This window comes from Gymnoscopelus braueri, assembly GCF_963280865.1.
Source record: "Gymnoscopelus braueri genome assembly, chromosome: 16".
NCBI classification, from domain to species: domain Eukaryota; kingdom Metazoa; phylum Chordata; class Actinopteri; order Myctophiformes; family Myctophidae; genus Gymnoscopelus; species Gymnoscopelus braueri.
In genome coordinates, this window is record NC_137616.1 from 36,424,992 (window position 1) to 36,440,616 (window position 15,625).

At 43.2% G+C, this 15,625-nt stretch overlaps 1 protein-coding gene across 3 annotated transcripts in view; it reads left to right on the forward strand.

Annotated features, from left to right (window-relative positions):
* Positions 1-15,625, forward strand: part of pak5 (p21 protein (Cdc42/Rac)-activated kinase 5) — a 134,711-nt gene that overhangs the window by 108,223 nt on the left and 10,863 nt on the right. For all 3 annotated transcript variants that reach the window (XM_080453645.1, XM_080453646.1, XM_080453647.1), the window contains 4 exons: positions 700-912; positions 1,951-2,092; positions 5,768-5,922; positions 12,310-12,443. In XM_080453645.1, coding sequence (XP_080309771.1) covers positions 700-912; positions 1,951-2,092; positions 5,768-5,922; positions 12,310-12,443 — 644 coding nt within the window. The remainder of the gene's footprint in view (positions 1-699; positions 913-1,950; positions 2,093-5,767; positions 5,923-12,309; positions 12,444-15,625) is intronic.

Sequence of the window (15,625 nt, forward strand, 5' to 3'; positions counted from 1 at the left end):
GCTATGCACGGATTTTAGGGTTTTCCAGTTGTCTATGCACGGAATGACACTCTGTGCAATGTATACTAAGTTGTGTGAGATCGGGTGGAGTCTCTAGTCCTCTGGATTCACTTGTTTGAATTGTGAACCGTGGTTTCCAAATGATGTATCAATGTCCTGTCGATGTGGTTTGCTTGCTTCCGATGTGCCTGATAGAAAGAAAAAAAAACAAAGTCGCTGATAAATATTAAGACAATAAAATATGAAATACCGTAATTGTAACCCTGGGCATTTAAATTTAGTTTTAGCCATTAGTGGGTTTTTTTAAACATTTCAATCTCGAGATTTCAATCTCGTCTAGCGAGACTTCCGGTGGGGCGCATTCAAGACAATCACGTTGCATAGTGTTCTGTCACTATGAACGTCAGCTCTCATTTTTTTTGCCTTTTTGAAGGCAGATTATGTTTTGCTACTGGGAAGTACAGTAGTAGATCAGTAGTGTATGGTCACGAAAAGGGTTCATCATTGTCTAAAAGAAAGCATATTGACATGGTAAATTTCTTTTTTCACTGGTACGTAATTGTCTTTACTGTTTTTATGTTATTTGTGGACACCAGGAAGATTATTACATGTACAGTAGCAGCTAATGGGGATCGTTATAAACTCAATGAACTCAATAAACCCTTGCAACTCACTCCCTGTCTCTCTCCCACCTCCCAGGGTGACTATGAGCGTCCATCGCGGGACGGCAGTCCCCACCAGGTGCCTGGCGGTGACACCTACCCTCGAGGACCCCTTAAGCTACCTCAGAGCCACGCCAAGCCGCCCGGCTACCCGCCAGTACACCTGCCGTACCCGCCAGTCTTCCACCATTACAAGCCCTCGCCATACCACCACCCCCCGTCTCAGCCCAGCCCCCCCTACACCCCCCAGGTACAGTATGGGCGCCGTGGGCTTCACAGCTGTGCAAAGCATTTGTTGGATATGATTGCTATGGATTTGATTTAGAAAAAAATTGTCTGCACTATATTTGACTAGATACAGTACTAGGTGTGTGTGTGTGTGTGTGTGTGTGTGTGTGTGTGTGTGTGTGTGTGTGTGTGTGTGTGTGTGTGTGTGTGTGTGTGTGTGTGTGTGTGTGTGTGTGTGTGTGTGTGTGTGTGTGTGTGTGTGTGTGTGTGTGTGTGTGTGTGTGTGTGCGCGCGTGTGTGTATAGTATACATAGTATAGTATATGTACAAGCAAACTACTCTCCAGCCATATTACAATATATTGCATACAGTATATGTACAGTATGTATATAGATACTGTAGATAGAACGATAGATAGATAGATACTTTATTGATCCCAGAAGGGAAATTCAGATATCCCGTCGCAGCTCATACAGGCATACAAGGTTAGTTAAAAAGAACACATCACAAAAAGAGGGGGGCACAGCTTAAAAACTGAGAGAAGACAAATATATAAAAATAAGCATAAAAAGCATTAAAAGGTGTCACTGGGAATAATAATAATCCTTTGTTATTGCACATAGACCCATAAATACCTAAAACTATTAGTGCAGTTCATAGGCCTGGCGGCTGGTCATGGAGCTAAAGAGCCTAACTGATATTGCATACAGTATATGTATACATGTTTTTATTTACAGTAAATATATTTTTATTTATATGTTTATTTGACAGGGACAATACAAAAAACAATGTATCAAGTCATAAAACATGAAACCGTTGCATTGTATATGAGGTTTATAGCCGAGGCTAATTTGCGACCCCAGGCCACTGTATCTGTACAGTATGTATATTATCTGTATGTTCTGTATAGTCTGTATACTACACACGGACCGAGAGTACTACACCAAATCAAATTCCTTGTTGAGGTTTGTGAAAATGGTGGATAAAACTGAAGTGTGTGCGTGCGTGTGTGCGTCACACTGATGTATACACTGTTTGCATGTGTGTGTTTTTCTTCCAGGGGGCGTACTCCCAGCCTTCGTCTCCCTACATCCCCCCGGGGGCTTACCCTCCTCCCTCATGGGGGTCCAGCTCAGACACACAGCCCTCCAGGGTCTCCCATGAGCAGTTCAGAGCAGCACTGCAGCTGGTGGTCAACCCAGGTAAAATGAGCTGAGATTATTATACACCAATGTAACCAGTTAAAGCAGTGGTTCTCTAGCTTTTTCATGTCAAGGACCCCCATCTGAAAATATTTTGTGCCAGGGTTGGTTCCATTGTTGCCATTTGGTTCAGAGTTATGGGGGTCCTTGAAATTAAACAGTAATTTTGTTACTGTTGTCCTGGGACTAGAATGTATCCTGCAATAGCAATAGTTTTAATATTAACTAATTTAGCTGGAGACCCTCTGGAACACCCTCAAGGACCCCTGAGAACCATTGAGGACTAAAATGCAACAATAGCATAACTTCGGCAAGAAATAACAGCAGCAGATTTTTTGCTACTAGACTTTTTGCTTGGATTACTGTACCTACAGTATCAAGCAAGTTGTAAGTCTCACCAAGTTGATTTTCATACAGTAATGAATGAATGGAGTCCAATGGCTTCCTCAAAAATGAGAAGAAAAACCACTAAACCAACCACGGTATAGAGCATCGCAGTTCCCGCCCACTTCCTGGTTTTTCGTGGTGCCGGAAGGAACAACTCAATGCATTTTTCCCATTGACATTTCCAAAAATATTTATATCTATTAATTTAAGCTTCGAATCAAGCCATCATGACATGACATGAATCATGACCATAAAACGTTTGATTCTGTGATTATTATTTTTTTTAAACGGCAAAACAAAGGGTATTTATTAACACATCGACCGCCAGAGGTTAATCTCATAATGTACTCACCAGTGCCAAGGTGTTTTTGTTGTTTTTTTGTTTTTTTCATGTCGCCATAGATCTTGTTAAAATCCTTAAGATTGAGCCGTACACGGTCTGTTTACATCCGCGACATCCCACTGTATCTCCCAGTGAAATCCACGTGTCAAACGGGGTATCCATGTTGTAGTTAGAGCGGATTACGTTAAACAGTGAAATGCGAGGAGAAAAAACTACAGGAAGAGAATTGAGTTTCAGTTTCGTCTGTAGAACGAGGGCGGACGTGATCGTCAAAACCGGATCCCAAATAATTCCGTTTCCGGTCATCAAACCGGAAACGGAAGTGGATCAAAAAAAATCCGAAAGTGCACCCGGAAATTTTTAGCGCGAAAAGACCGTGGACCGTAGGGCTACGGTCTCGGCGCTTAACAGTTGGATTTAACGGACCGTAGGACTACGTTCTTGGCGGTTAATGTGTTAAATATAGTATATCATATAATTAAATATTAAATAAAAAAAATCACAGAAAAAAACGTTTTATGGTCATGATTCATGTCATGTCATGATGGCTTGATTCGAGGCTTAAATTAATAGATATAAATATTTTTGGAAATGTCAATGGGAAAAATGCATTGAGTTGTTCCTTCCGGCACCACGAAAAACCAGGAAGTGGACGGGAACTGCGATGCTCTATAGTCATCAGGGATATGTAAGGCATACCGTGAGTTGTAGTCAGTGTGGATAAACACGCTGCTATGGTCCTCTAAGTTTTATTGCGGTGGGTTTCAATGATGTGCCACAGGGGTCCGTGTGTGTTCAGGCTTCCATCCTAACCCAACAGGAACACCAGATGACTTCACTAATTAGCTCCGCCTATCTGCTCGTTAGTGAAATCACCTGGTGTTGTGTTGGATTTGACTCAGACCTCCATGGTGCATAACAAGGTAATTGATTAAAGAAGGTACAGACAGTCCATGGGCCAGTCCATGGGCCAGTCCGCCATTGACGCGCATGGGAGGCAAAACTGGATCCGGATGTTTGGTGAAATACATTGGAGTCAATGAGAGCCGGCTGGACCAGCTTGTGAACAAACACCATTTTCTTTTCCTTTCAGTTAATCGGTTCAGGAATATAAAAGAAGATCACAGGTTTTCTTTTTTTCTTTTTTTTGGTGGGGGGCTTTTTATGCCTTTATTTTAGAGAGGGATAGGGAAAGCAGGCTTGACGCGCTGTCAAGCTGGCATTGCAGCCTAGGGTGCCTGGACTGTCACACTATACGGCCCAGGCCACACAGGTTGTTTTCTAATCACTTGTTTTTCGATGTGCACACTGTATAATTGTATTGAGGCATCTAAACAGCGCAAATGTATAGTTTCTGGCTCGCTCGGCAGTATCTGTTCAATAAAATGATACAGTGTACTCACCAAAAAGCTACACAGCCAGATGTGTGAGATGTTTCTTTTTTCCCGGACCGCGTATTTTACAAAGGTCTCAATCGTTCAGAAATGGTGTTTGTTCATCTGGCCGTCATCGACTGCAGTGCATTCTTTCCACCTCCCGGCTGCAGTTTGCCTCCCAGTGCAACAAATCTGCCAGCTGGAATTGCTGGATAGAGAAAATGACGTAGATGACCGTACCTTCTTTATTAATACCTTGGTGCATAACAGTCCTTTTTCAATGCAGCCATTTTAACATGGAACATTCATTCCATTCAGGTCAAACAGAGTCAGGGTGCTGGTAATGTGCATGTTGGCTCACAGGAAAGGCCTCTGCTACATTCTCAATTAGTATCGTATCGTTGATAACACCCGTGTTTACCCCACTACATATATGTTATGCCAATATGGCTGCCATGTAAAGGTCTATTGAATACCACACTTAGTATGACTATAGTGTGTTATGTTAAAGCTATAGGTCTACACACTGTTTAATACTTACAGCTTAGCTTGCTATGTCTGCATGCTGATCTGTGTGTGTGTGTGTGTGTGTGTGTGTGTGTGTGTGTGTGTGTGTGTGTGTGTGTGTGTGTGTGTGTGTGTGTGTGTGTGTGTGTGTGTGTGTGTGTGTGTGTGTGTGTGTGTGTGTGTGTGTGTGTGTGTGTGTGTGTCTGCCTTTCCTACAGTACATTAGTACTGTACTAAGTTTTGCTAAACAAGACACTTAACCTCTAACTGCTCCCAGGGCACTGTATTAATAGAACCCGGGCCAGTGCTTCTAATAGTTAGGATGGGTAATTGAAGAGACCAAATTTCACATACTGTAGGTGCAATTGTACAGTGACAAAAAAAGGAGTGGGACAAAATTATTATTATTATTATGAATCTGCTTTATCCATTAAGACCGGGAACGCATCTGTGTAACCACTTTAACCATTATTTTTATACTTTGGCTATAAAAAAAATAGCAGATCTACAAGCTCATAGCACGGCACCAAGTGCTGTGTGCTGCGAGCAATTATTATTTTTTTAAAATGTGTGCAAATCTTTGAATATACGTATATATATATATATATTTTTTTTAAGCAAACATTTTTAACTCATATTTGCTTCTGGGGGGTCCCTGGAACAAAATATTTTGAGATTGTGGTCCGCGGCCAAATACATATCATTTTCCTCCTTGGAGGTCCTTGACATGAAAAGTTTTGGAACAATATACGTTGTTTTAAAAAAAAACTGTTAGGATTTAGAAGACATTTGTACAAAAATACAAAAATATATATATTCAAAGATTTGCACACATTTTCCACGATTCTTCAAAAAATAGCAGATCTACAAGCTCATAGCGCGGCACTCAGTGCCGCGCTATGAGCTTGTATATCTGCTATTTTTTGAATAGCCAACGTTCCCGGTCTTAATGGGTTAAGGCCTTAGATGTCAATTATAGTCACTTTTCGACAGTACATGATCATTTCTTATGCAGAAACAAACAGCTGCAATCTGTAACGCTCCTCATCAATGTTCCGCCAGGTGACCCCCGGGAATACCTGGACAGCTTCATCAAGATTGGAGAGGGGTCCACGGGCATCGTGTGCATCGCCAGCGAGAAGCACAGTGGCAAGCAGGTGGCCGTGAAGAAGATGGACCTGAGGAAACAGCAGAGGAGAGAGCTCCTATTCAACGAGGTATAGGACCGCTCTTTTCCTTTTTTATACTGTAAAACAAATAACAAAGTTTCTACATATTTAACACATGGAACCTGAGATAAGATATAAAGGTGCGTGAGCGTAGCTGCAGATGTATGCTGTGCATGATATACTTATGGACGTTAGTTAAGGTGCGAGAAAAAAAACACAAAAGACAAGTCAGTGCGTTGTACATGGGATTAAGGTGCAAAAATGTCGGTGCGTGTTGACCGCATAATGCACATAAGGTAGACTGACACTGGTATAATCCGCAAGTAGGTCCATGAGGAAGAGCAAAGAAAAACAAAGTCAAGTCACTTGTCGGTATAACACCTTTAACACATTAACCGCCAAGAACGTAGTCCTACGGTCCGTTAAATCCAACTGTTAACACATTAACCGCCAAGACCGTAGTCCTACGGGCCGTTAAATCCAACTGTTAAGCGCCGAGACCGTAGCCCTACGGGCTGTGGTGCTTTTTCCTTTTTTTCGATTTTTTTTTTTTTTCAATTTTCCAGGGGGACCATTTTCAGTGTAACACCACCCGAAATCGACCGGAAGTGCGATCACGTTTTTTGTTTCCCGTCTGCCTTCATTCTAAGTCGTACACAAAAAAACCCTGTAAAAGCTGTACAGGACATGTAGTTTTTCATCCTCGCATTTCCCATGTTAACATAAACGATCAGAAATCAAACATGGCGGCTCCGTTTGACACGCGGTCTCGACGAGTAGACACCAGGACATGTGCCCGTTGTTTACAAACATTGGATCGGGCAATCTAAAGGATTTTAACGGGGCCTATGGCGACCTGAAAAAAACAAAAAACAACAATAAAACCTTGGCACTGGTGAGTACATTATGAGATTAGCCCTTGGCGGTGGATGTGTTAAGAGCCGAGACCGTAGCCCTACGGTCCACGGTCTGCACCCGGAAAAATTTCCGGGTGCACTTTCGGAATTTTTTTGATCCACTTCCGTTTCCGGTTTGATGACCGGAAACGGAATTATTTGGGATCCGGTTTTGACGATCACGTCCGCCCTCGTTCTACAGACGAAACCGAAACTCAATTCTCTTCCTGTAGTTTTTTCTCCTCGCATTTCACTGTTTAACGTAATCCGCTCTAACTACAACATGGATACCCCGTTTGACACGTGGTTTTCACTGGGAGATACAGTGGGATGTCGCGGATGTAAGCAGACCGTGTACGGCTCAATCTTAAGGATTTTAACAAGATCTATGGCGACATGAAAAAAACAAAAAAACAACAAAAACACCTTGGCACTGGTGAGTACATTATGAGATTAACCTCTGGCGGTCGATGTGTTAACACATTGAGTGCCAAGGACGTAGATCTATGTCGTCTCAAATCCAACCGTCGAGTGCCATAAACATAGATCTATGCGTTTTCCCCCAAAGAAATTTGGGGGGAAATTCCACAAGAGGGCGCTCTAACGCAAATGATCCCTCGACTCTGCTAGAAGGAATCGGCGGATGTGACGTCATCCCAAATAACATCACCTCCGTCCATTTCTATATTTTAGTATTTGTAGAAAAACACTCCTAGCTCGGATTCTTTTTTTTATGGTGAACCAGCCATTGTCAAAGGCCTGGCACTCAATGGCCCTCATTTATCAATAGAGCGTTAAAAACTGTGAAATTTTTGCCTTAGGCCAACGTCCAAGTGGCATTTATCACAGGATCCTATACAGCCAATCCTAGCATACATTTGGTCGGAGCTTTGATAAATCTGACGGCTGAAACCGAGCGTCATTTAAATAACTTAAATATTAACCCATTACGAGCAGTGCGCAGTGCGCGTTCTATTTACACTAAAATAAAGCAATCATGTATTCCCCCTTGAGTCACGGGCTGCCGTGACGCCATGTTAAATGAGAGAAAGCAGGCAAGGCGGTCATAATAATCTGAACGTTTATGGAATGTTCATTGATGAATGAATTATAAACATTAATGGATGAAGGCTGGTGTGTGTTGGGACGGTTAAATGTCCGATCTCCCGCGGTGGCCCAAATGAATCCACAGCATGAAGAATAACCTGCGCTGGTCAAAGGTTTGGAGCCTCGGGTTTATATCCTCAACCCAGCCCAGGTTGTATAACTCCATATAGGACACGCTGCTGTAAGTTTGGAGACCTCGCTGTCCATGAAAAGATAACAGCGGCGCGGCCACGCCAGTCCCAACTCCTGAAAATGCTCTCGCATAAGCGCTCGTATATTTTGAAAATAGTAGATCTACAAGCTCGCAATTAGTTAAAGCAGTTTGTTTAAATGAGTTTATAAAATGTTATATTTTCACAGGGATTATTTATTATGTGTTAGATATATATTTTGGAGTGGATACATATGTTCAGATGCCTGTCAGACGGTGAGACAATGCTGCTCCGCATGTCTAGGATGATAAATGCCGAAAGTTTATTTGGTCTACACCGCGTTGATAAATGAGGGCCAATGTGTTTTAGAGGGAATCGTTAAAATCCTAAAGGATCCCAGCCCTAGTTATGGAAAGTCCCATGTTACAGAAGGTTCTGGGTTTAACCTTTGTAGTTGAAAAGAGACATAACACTGGTGATGATGTCGTGTGTATATCAGGGCAGTGTTTGGTGTTTTGGAGGCGGAGGAGGGCTGTGTGTTGTGTCATGTGCGGCGGATTCATCCTTAACCCACACGATCACAGCGCGTTGTGCCTCTCTCTCCCACATCACACGCGAGAGATCACAACCCAGATTGTTCACTGAACAGTCTGCTGTTATGTGATATGCCTCCTCCTCCTCCTCCTCCTCCTCCTCCTCCTCCTCCTCTGTTGGTTGTTGCTAGATCTCATACAAGGACAGCAGATAAAAAAGAAAGCAGGTAAAATAATATTGTGGAAGATGAGTCATTGACTGGTGCTCCATTTACAAAGGCAGAGAAATGAGAACCTGGCCAACTGACTGGTAGTGGTGCATTCATCGTAGCAGCTACCTTTACTGCGTTGTTTGATGTGTGTGTGTGTGTGTGTGTGTGTAATTATGTGGTTACGTGTGTGCGCTTGCAGATACATTTTGCTCGGCAGTGGGTGTTCATTTCCGAGCTAATGTTATCCTATTAATGCAGCACTATAATCCTTTATTAAATAAGCCCCCGTAACATGTGCAAATTAGAAAGGGAGAGGGGGGGGGGAGGGGTACATAAAATGTTTAATTTGGGGAAATGTTGTCAATATACCTGTACATGTAACAGTCATGAAGACAGTTGCTTTGCCAAATACCGTGTCATTGTTTTAAAAAATGATCTAGTGAGTTATAGCTAAGTCAGTGGTTCTCAAAGTGCGGTCCAGGGACTCCTCTGGGATCCTTGAGGAAGTTTTAAATGGACCCTTACCCTTAAATGGTCTGTAACTCTGAGAGTGTACAAACTTTATGGGGGTCCTTGAAATGAAACAGTTTTGAGAAGCACCGGTATAAGTAATTAGTGTGGTTGCCCAGACTATTGTTATCCTCCGAGGCCCTAACTCTTGAAAGATTATCTTGTAGTGTGTGATGATACCCGATTTCAAAATCGTTTAAGACTGAAAAAGTCTTGTAGTGTGATGCCACCTTTGGTAAATGGTAAATGGTGCATTTATATAGCGCTTTTATCCAAAGCGCTTTACATTGATTGTGCCATTAACCCATTCACACACACATTCATACACCGATGGCGGAGGAAACCATGCAAGGCACCAACCTGCTCATCGGGAGCAATTAGGGGTTCAGCGTCTTGCTCAAGGACACTTCGACACTAACTCTAGGGGATTGGCGTGATTTTTAATTTTTCAAAAAGAACCAGGGCAGGGGCCTCATGCCGCCCCTCTACCCAGTCCAAGGCACCCCGATCCTGGGTACGGGGCTGGGTGGCATCAGATCATGTTTTTTCAAAAGAACCAGGGCAGGGGCTTCACGCCTCCCCTCTACCCAGCCCAAGGCAACCCAATCCTGGGTACGGGGCTGGGTGGAGGGGACCCCCCAGTCGGCCCTCAACGCACCTGCGGGAAAATTCCTTGAGGCAGGAAGGCAGAGGCTGTGCTCCCAGAGGGCCCTGGACACTTAAAGCGATTTTTTATTTTTCAAAAAGAACCAGGGCAGGGGCCTCATGCCGCCCCTCTCCCCAGCCCAAGGCACCCCGATCCTGGGTGCGGGGCTGGGTGGAGGGGACCCCCCAGTCGGCCCTCAACGCACCTGCAGGAAAGTTCCTTGAGGCAGGAAGGCAGAGGCTGTGCTCCCAGAGGGCCCTGGACACTTAAAGCGATTTTTTTTTTTTCAAAAAGAACCAAGGCAGGGGCCTCATGCCGCCCCTCTACCCAGCCCAAGGCACCCCAATCCTGGGTATTAGTGCATTAAATGTCTCCATCCACTTTAATGGGAAAATGAAAAAACTCCCATTCAAGTATTTTTTTCTCAGAACCCTCTCAGGGCTAGAGTTACAAGACTTGGAGGGGAGGTTCATCATCTAGTGCAAAATTATTTAAAAAGTAATTACACCAGTCGGCCTCATGGTGGCGCTATAACAGCCCACTTTACGTTTTGGCTCTTGAACCGTAGGTCGTAGAATAAAAATCATTTTTTCCCTACATTTCTTGGGTCCTGACGCAGCTCATATAGGCCACGCTCAATTGCGTCAGGATAGATTTTCCGCCATTTAGAATTTGTCAAAACACACTTTTATCTCCTCCTCCCACACATTTTGTCCAAATTTCACAAAAGTCGGTACACATGATCTCTGGACCCTGCGATAAACTTCTCTAAGCGGAATTTTGATAGTCCATACTGTTCATTCGTAAATGGCTTCCAAAGTTATAGGGAGGGTTTTACAAAAATCTCGAACGAAACGTCCAGTCAATCCCAAATTTGAATCACATCAAGGGTCAAGGGTGGTTTATTCAACGAATCCCCAAAAGCATTTCCACTTTGATCCATAGGGGGCGCCACAAATGCACAAAATGTAACCGTTTGATGCAAAAACATTATTTTGGGGGGGATCAATCCTCTCAAAATGAAACACAAGTGATCTCAGGAGTGACGTGACAATGTAATTGGCGCAGCCTCCGACGGTATTCCTCCCAGCGTATTCCTCGAGTCCCGGCGGCCGCGACCCGTGACTCGCGTTGGCGCAACCACACTTTGCAATTTCCCAGAATTGCGAATATTCTAGTTGTGTTATTGTTGTCCTGGGACTGGAGTTCATTCTGCAATAATAGCCAGTGGTGTAGGGTAACTAAGTACATCAACTTAAGCACTGTACTTAAAGTTGTACAATGCAAATTCACAACTAACGATTTTTAGCAACCTCTGCTGGTCACTACCGTCACTGCATACAATTTCCGTGGTCCTCGATTACCCAGAATTCCATTCGTTTTCACCGGAAGCCGGAAGCGTTTCAAAAAGCGATCTTTTAATTGTTTTATACTATCTACGGATCGTTTCTCTTAGCCAGTGGAGCATTAGTTACCATGAGCTGTGCTTTCTTTTTCTGTTCTTTTTCGATCTTCTAATCCTACATTCTCTTAAAATCAGCGTGAGGTTCCTTTTTGTTATTTGCGCGATAGTTCCTGGCCAAACAGGAAACCGTTGCGGTAGTTCCTGGCCAAACAGGAAACCAGTGCATTTCCACCTCCGTTTTCCGGCCAGATGACGTCATTTCCCCGGGAAAGTCCCCCCAGTCCACGTTCAATATAAAATATATAAATAAAAGGCTTCCGGGGGTGAAATTCATGGAGTGGGTGTTGTGAAACTTTTGCCACTCACAAAAGATATACAATTTAACTTTAGTTTTGTTGAAAACGTTACCTAGTATGCCTTTAAGTACACTTTTGAGGAATTTTTACTTTATTGGAGTATTTCCAATTGTCAGTACTTTCACTTCTACTCCACTACATCTCAGAGGCAAATATTGTACTTTCCTCCACTACAATGATTTGAAAACTATAGTTACTAGTTACATTTCAGGTGTAAATGATGATATTATAAAACATACATTAACCACTTCAGCCCTATTTTATATATAGGCTATTTGAAAATAGCCAATCTACAAGCTCACAACGCGTCGTATCGCGACGCCTTGTGAGCTTGTAGATCTGCTATTTTCAAACATATTAGTACTTTACTTTTGGTAATTTAAGTATATTTTGATGCCAATATTTTTGTACTTTTACTCAAGTAACATTTTGAACACAGGCCTTTTACTTGTAACACAGTATTTCTACATTATTACTAGCAGTATTGATACTTTCACTTAAGTAGAAAATGTGAGTACTTTTTCCACCACTGAATAATAGCAACAGTTTAATGGTCTTCATCCCTCTCTCTCTCTCTCTCTCTCTCTCTCTCTCTCTCTCTCTCTCTCTCTGTCTCAGGTTGTTATCATGCGGGACTACCACCATGAGAACGTGGTTGACATGTACAACAGCTACCTGGTTGGAGACGAGCTCTGGGTGGTGATGGAGTTCCTAGAGGGAGGGGCCCTCACGGACATAGTCACCCACACCAGGTAACCTGATCACGCTCTTTGTCTCTGACATTCAATTATATAGCAAGTGTTCAGACACGTGTCAGGGATTGATGGGATTACACGTCACACTGTTGCTATATTACACACAGTATGAAGGAGTATGGTATTTATGAATCAAGCACAATATGTGTCAGTGTGATCACAATCTGAGAACCCATCGCCAAATAAAAAAGGAAAAACAGCGCCCTCTGCTGTTTTTTACTCTTTCACTTGGGCTCAATGTAGCACCCGTGCGCAAGGAAACCAGGGTTTTGGTCTGCCTTCAGCCTTTCACTTCCGGTGGTGCGACTATGTTTTCATTCCCACTAACAATATTTCTACACGGAACACTAACACCACTTCTCCCAGAGAACATGGATCGTTTTGGTTATAAGCCCACTTGTTTCTATGATGAAAGAGCAAGTTAAAATGTGAATATCTTTCCGTGGTTTTGTCTGCTCCGAGGACGCTATTGTTAAATGAGTTTCCGTTTGTTTTTAGTGGGAAGCGAGAGCACAGACAGTAAATCCCGGCCACTACATTTGATTGGGTAAAGCGTGGCCTGCTTCCTGATCTGAAGTCACGCCCACTTATAGACCAGTGCGTACACGTTATGACGAACCCCCCCAACAGATTCAAGCGGAGAGCAGAATCTGTTCTTGAGAGATTAGTGTGATCATGGCAGTGGTCAGTGTGATGATAGCCTCGGGAACCCATGCCTTTTTCTTTTTTTTCAAAAGAAAAAAAAGCCTGGCGTAATGTTGCAGGAACTGCGGCCTAGGAGGCCCTCGGGCCCTCTTTCTCCAAAAAAAGACCCACGTTGGTTGGTGGAAGTACTTGAGTAAATGTACTTAAGTAGACCCGTCGATCCACGGTCTGTGACAATATATAGCATTTCAGTCAGACAACTCTTAGATTGGATTAGAATATATATTTATTAGCAAGCTTGAGCATGGAATAGAAGCATGAGGAAGCATGGTTTGGCGTCAGGCCTCTGAATCCATTCATTCCCTGTAAGGATAACATTTTAATGAATGTTACATGCCAAATAGCATTTACAGGGAATGAATTAAACCCCCATGGGGATCTAGAAACAGAGCCTACAGGTGGATGCCGGGGAGGCGGGTGGGATGACTTTCATGGGCAGCAGCAGGTAAGCAGCGAGCAGCGGTAGCAGATCTCAGCAAGCAGCAGCAGCAGCAGTAACGACGCACGTCGGCTCAGCAAGACAGGGCAGCCAGAGTGAGCAGGTAACAGCACAGTACCTATAACCACCCGATCAGGAGGAAAGAGCATGTGACCTAGTCACCTGATCGGTTGCCCCAATCCCTTGAGTTGCCTGGCCTGAACTAGCTCCATAAACTGCGCCTCATATATAGCACAGTGCAGTAGGGGTCGAAACTCACGTTTTGTAGACAACCATTGTTTTTGTCTAGTTTGTGGACTAGTTTGTGTCTTTTATTGCGTTGTTTTGGCTAGATGCTACAATGGTAGCTTCATGTTGTTAGCTGCGCTGATGCTGTTGCCAGGTTTTGTGAGAGAAATAAGCAACCAGGTATATGAAAACAAGCCCAAAAGAATCGACTAGGATATAGCAGATCTACAATATATGTTTGAGAATCACTGGTTTAAATAATAATTGGCCCACATAAGTAACTACACTTTAGAAACAAGCCCAAATAAAACCGCAACCACCAATACAAAATTGCTTGTTTGTTTACAAGCAACTTTACAGAAAAATAAGCCCAAAGTCGCTTATAATAAGCAGACATGGCAACATTATGGGTACGGGTAACTCTATGGTACATACTAGAGATGCGCGGATGGGTTTTTTTGTCACCCAAATCCGCGTTAACAAGTTCATTATCCATCCGCCATCCACCCGCGGTACTTATATCATCCTATTTATAGATCCGCACCAACCGCACCAAATAATTGTTATTTTCCTGACGTTAGTTTTCTTATAAACAGTGTTACTCACCACTGTCGCGATGCAGTGACTGTATACAATCCACAACCATGGTAACAACAAGCGCACGTCTTCATTAAGTTACTTTCGCTTTCAACCACTTTGTTGCCATGTCAGCTTTTTATAAGCTTTTTATAAGCGACTTTTAATATAATAAACTTTATTTATATAGCACCTTTCATGACATAAATGCAGCTCAAAGTGCTTTACAGAAAAAGAAAGAAAAAGTGAAAACAAAACACAGAGCAAAAACAATGCTCTGTGTTGCGACTTTTGGGCTTGTTTGGCACTTGTTTTGGGCTTGTTTTCATAGACCTGGCTACTTATTTCTCTCGCAACCTGGCAACACTGGCTGCCTGGAAAGCAACATGTCGTGAGCGGCTATTTTGTGCCTGGTGTAAAATGACGTAATATTAAAATACTACAAACGCACACACGGTGAAATTTAGTGCTTTTTAAAAGCTATTATAGGCCTATAGATTGATATCATTAATTTAATTCCCGCATTATTTCACCCGCGGTTTATCCAATATGAATTAATAATTATATTTGTTTGACCCAAATCCACCCAAACTGCGGTTAACTGCGGCAACCGCGGCTAAAACCGCGATCCGCGCATCTCTAGTACATACTCTTGCAAATGCCATCTTGTGGATGAATAGGTGTATTACGCCTGTACACTTTAAAATAAATAAAATGACCCCTAAATAACGTGAGCGACTATGCTTGCGTCCGTAAAGAACGGACGGAATCCCTCACCCCCTGACGCACGTTTTAGACCCATCTAGGGACTATGAACGGGCCTTTAGTGTGACGATGGCAGTGGTCAGTATATAGGCATATATGGAGACCCGGGTTGTCCAGGGCCGCAGATTTGACTGCTATGCCCATATATATGATCATGTGCATATATGAGTCCGACAGACTTCACTCGAGGGAGAGCGGTCATTTCAGATGTCTGGATGTCCATATATAGGCATATATGGACATCCAGATATGTGGATATCCAGTTGTCCAGCACCGGCCGATCTATCAGATGTACTGACTCTCACAACTAGCTCTGAAAGCCTGTCCCAACTTTTTTGCCAGACGTTGGAAGGAGCATGTATTGGCCTTTAAGTGTTTAATTCACTCTGCAGCACTTCCAACACAATGGCAAATTAACCCATTAAGACCGGGAACGCATCGGTGTGTGCCGCGCTACGAGCTTGTA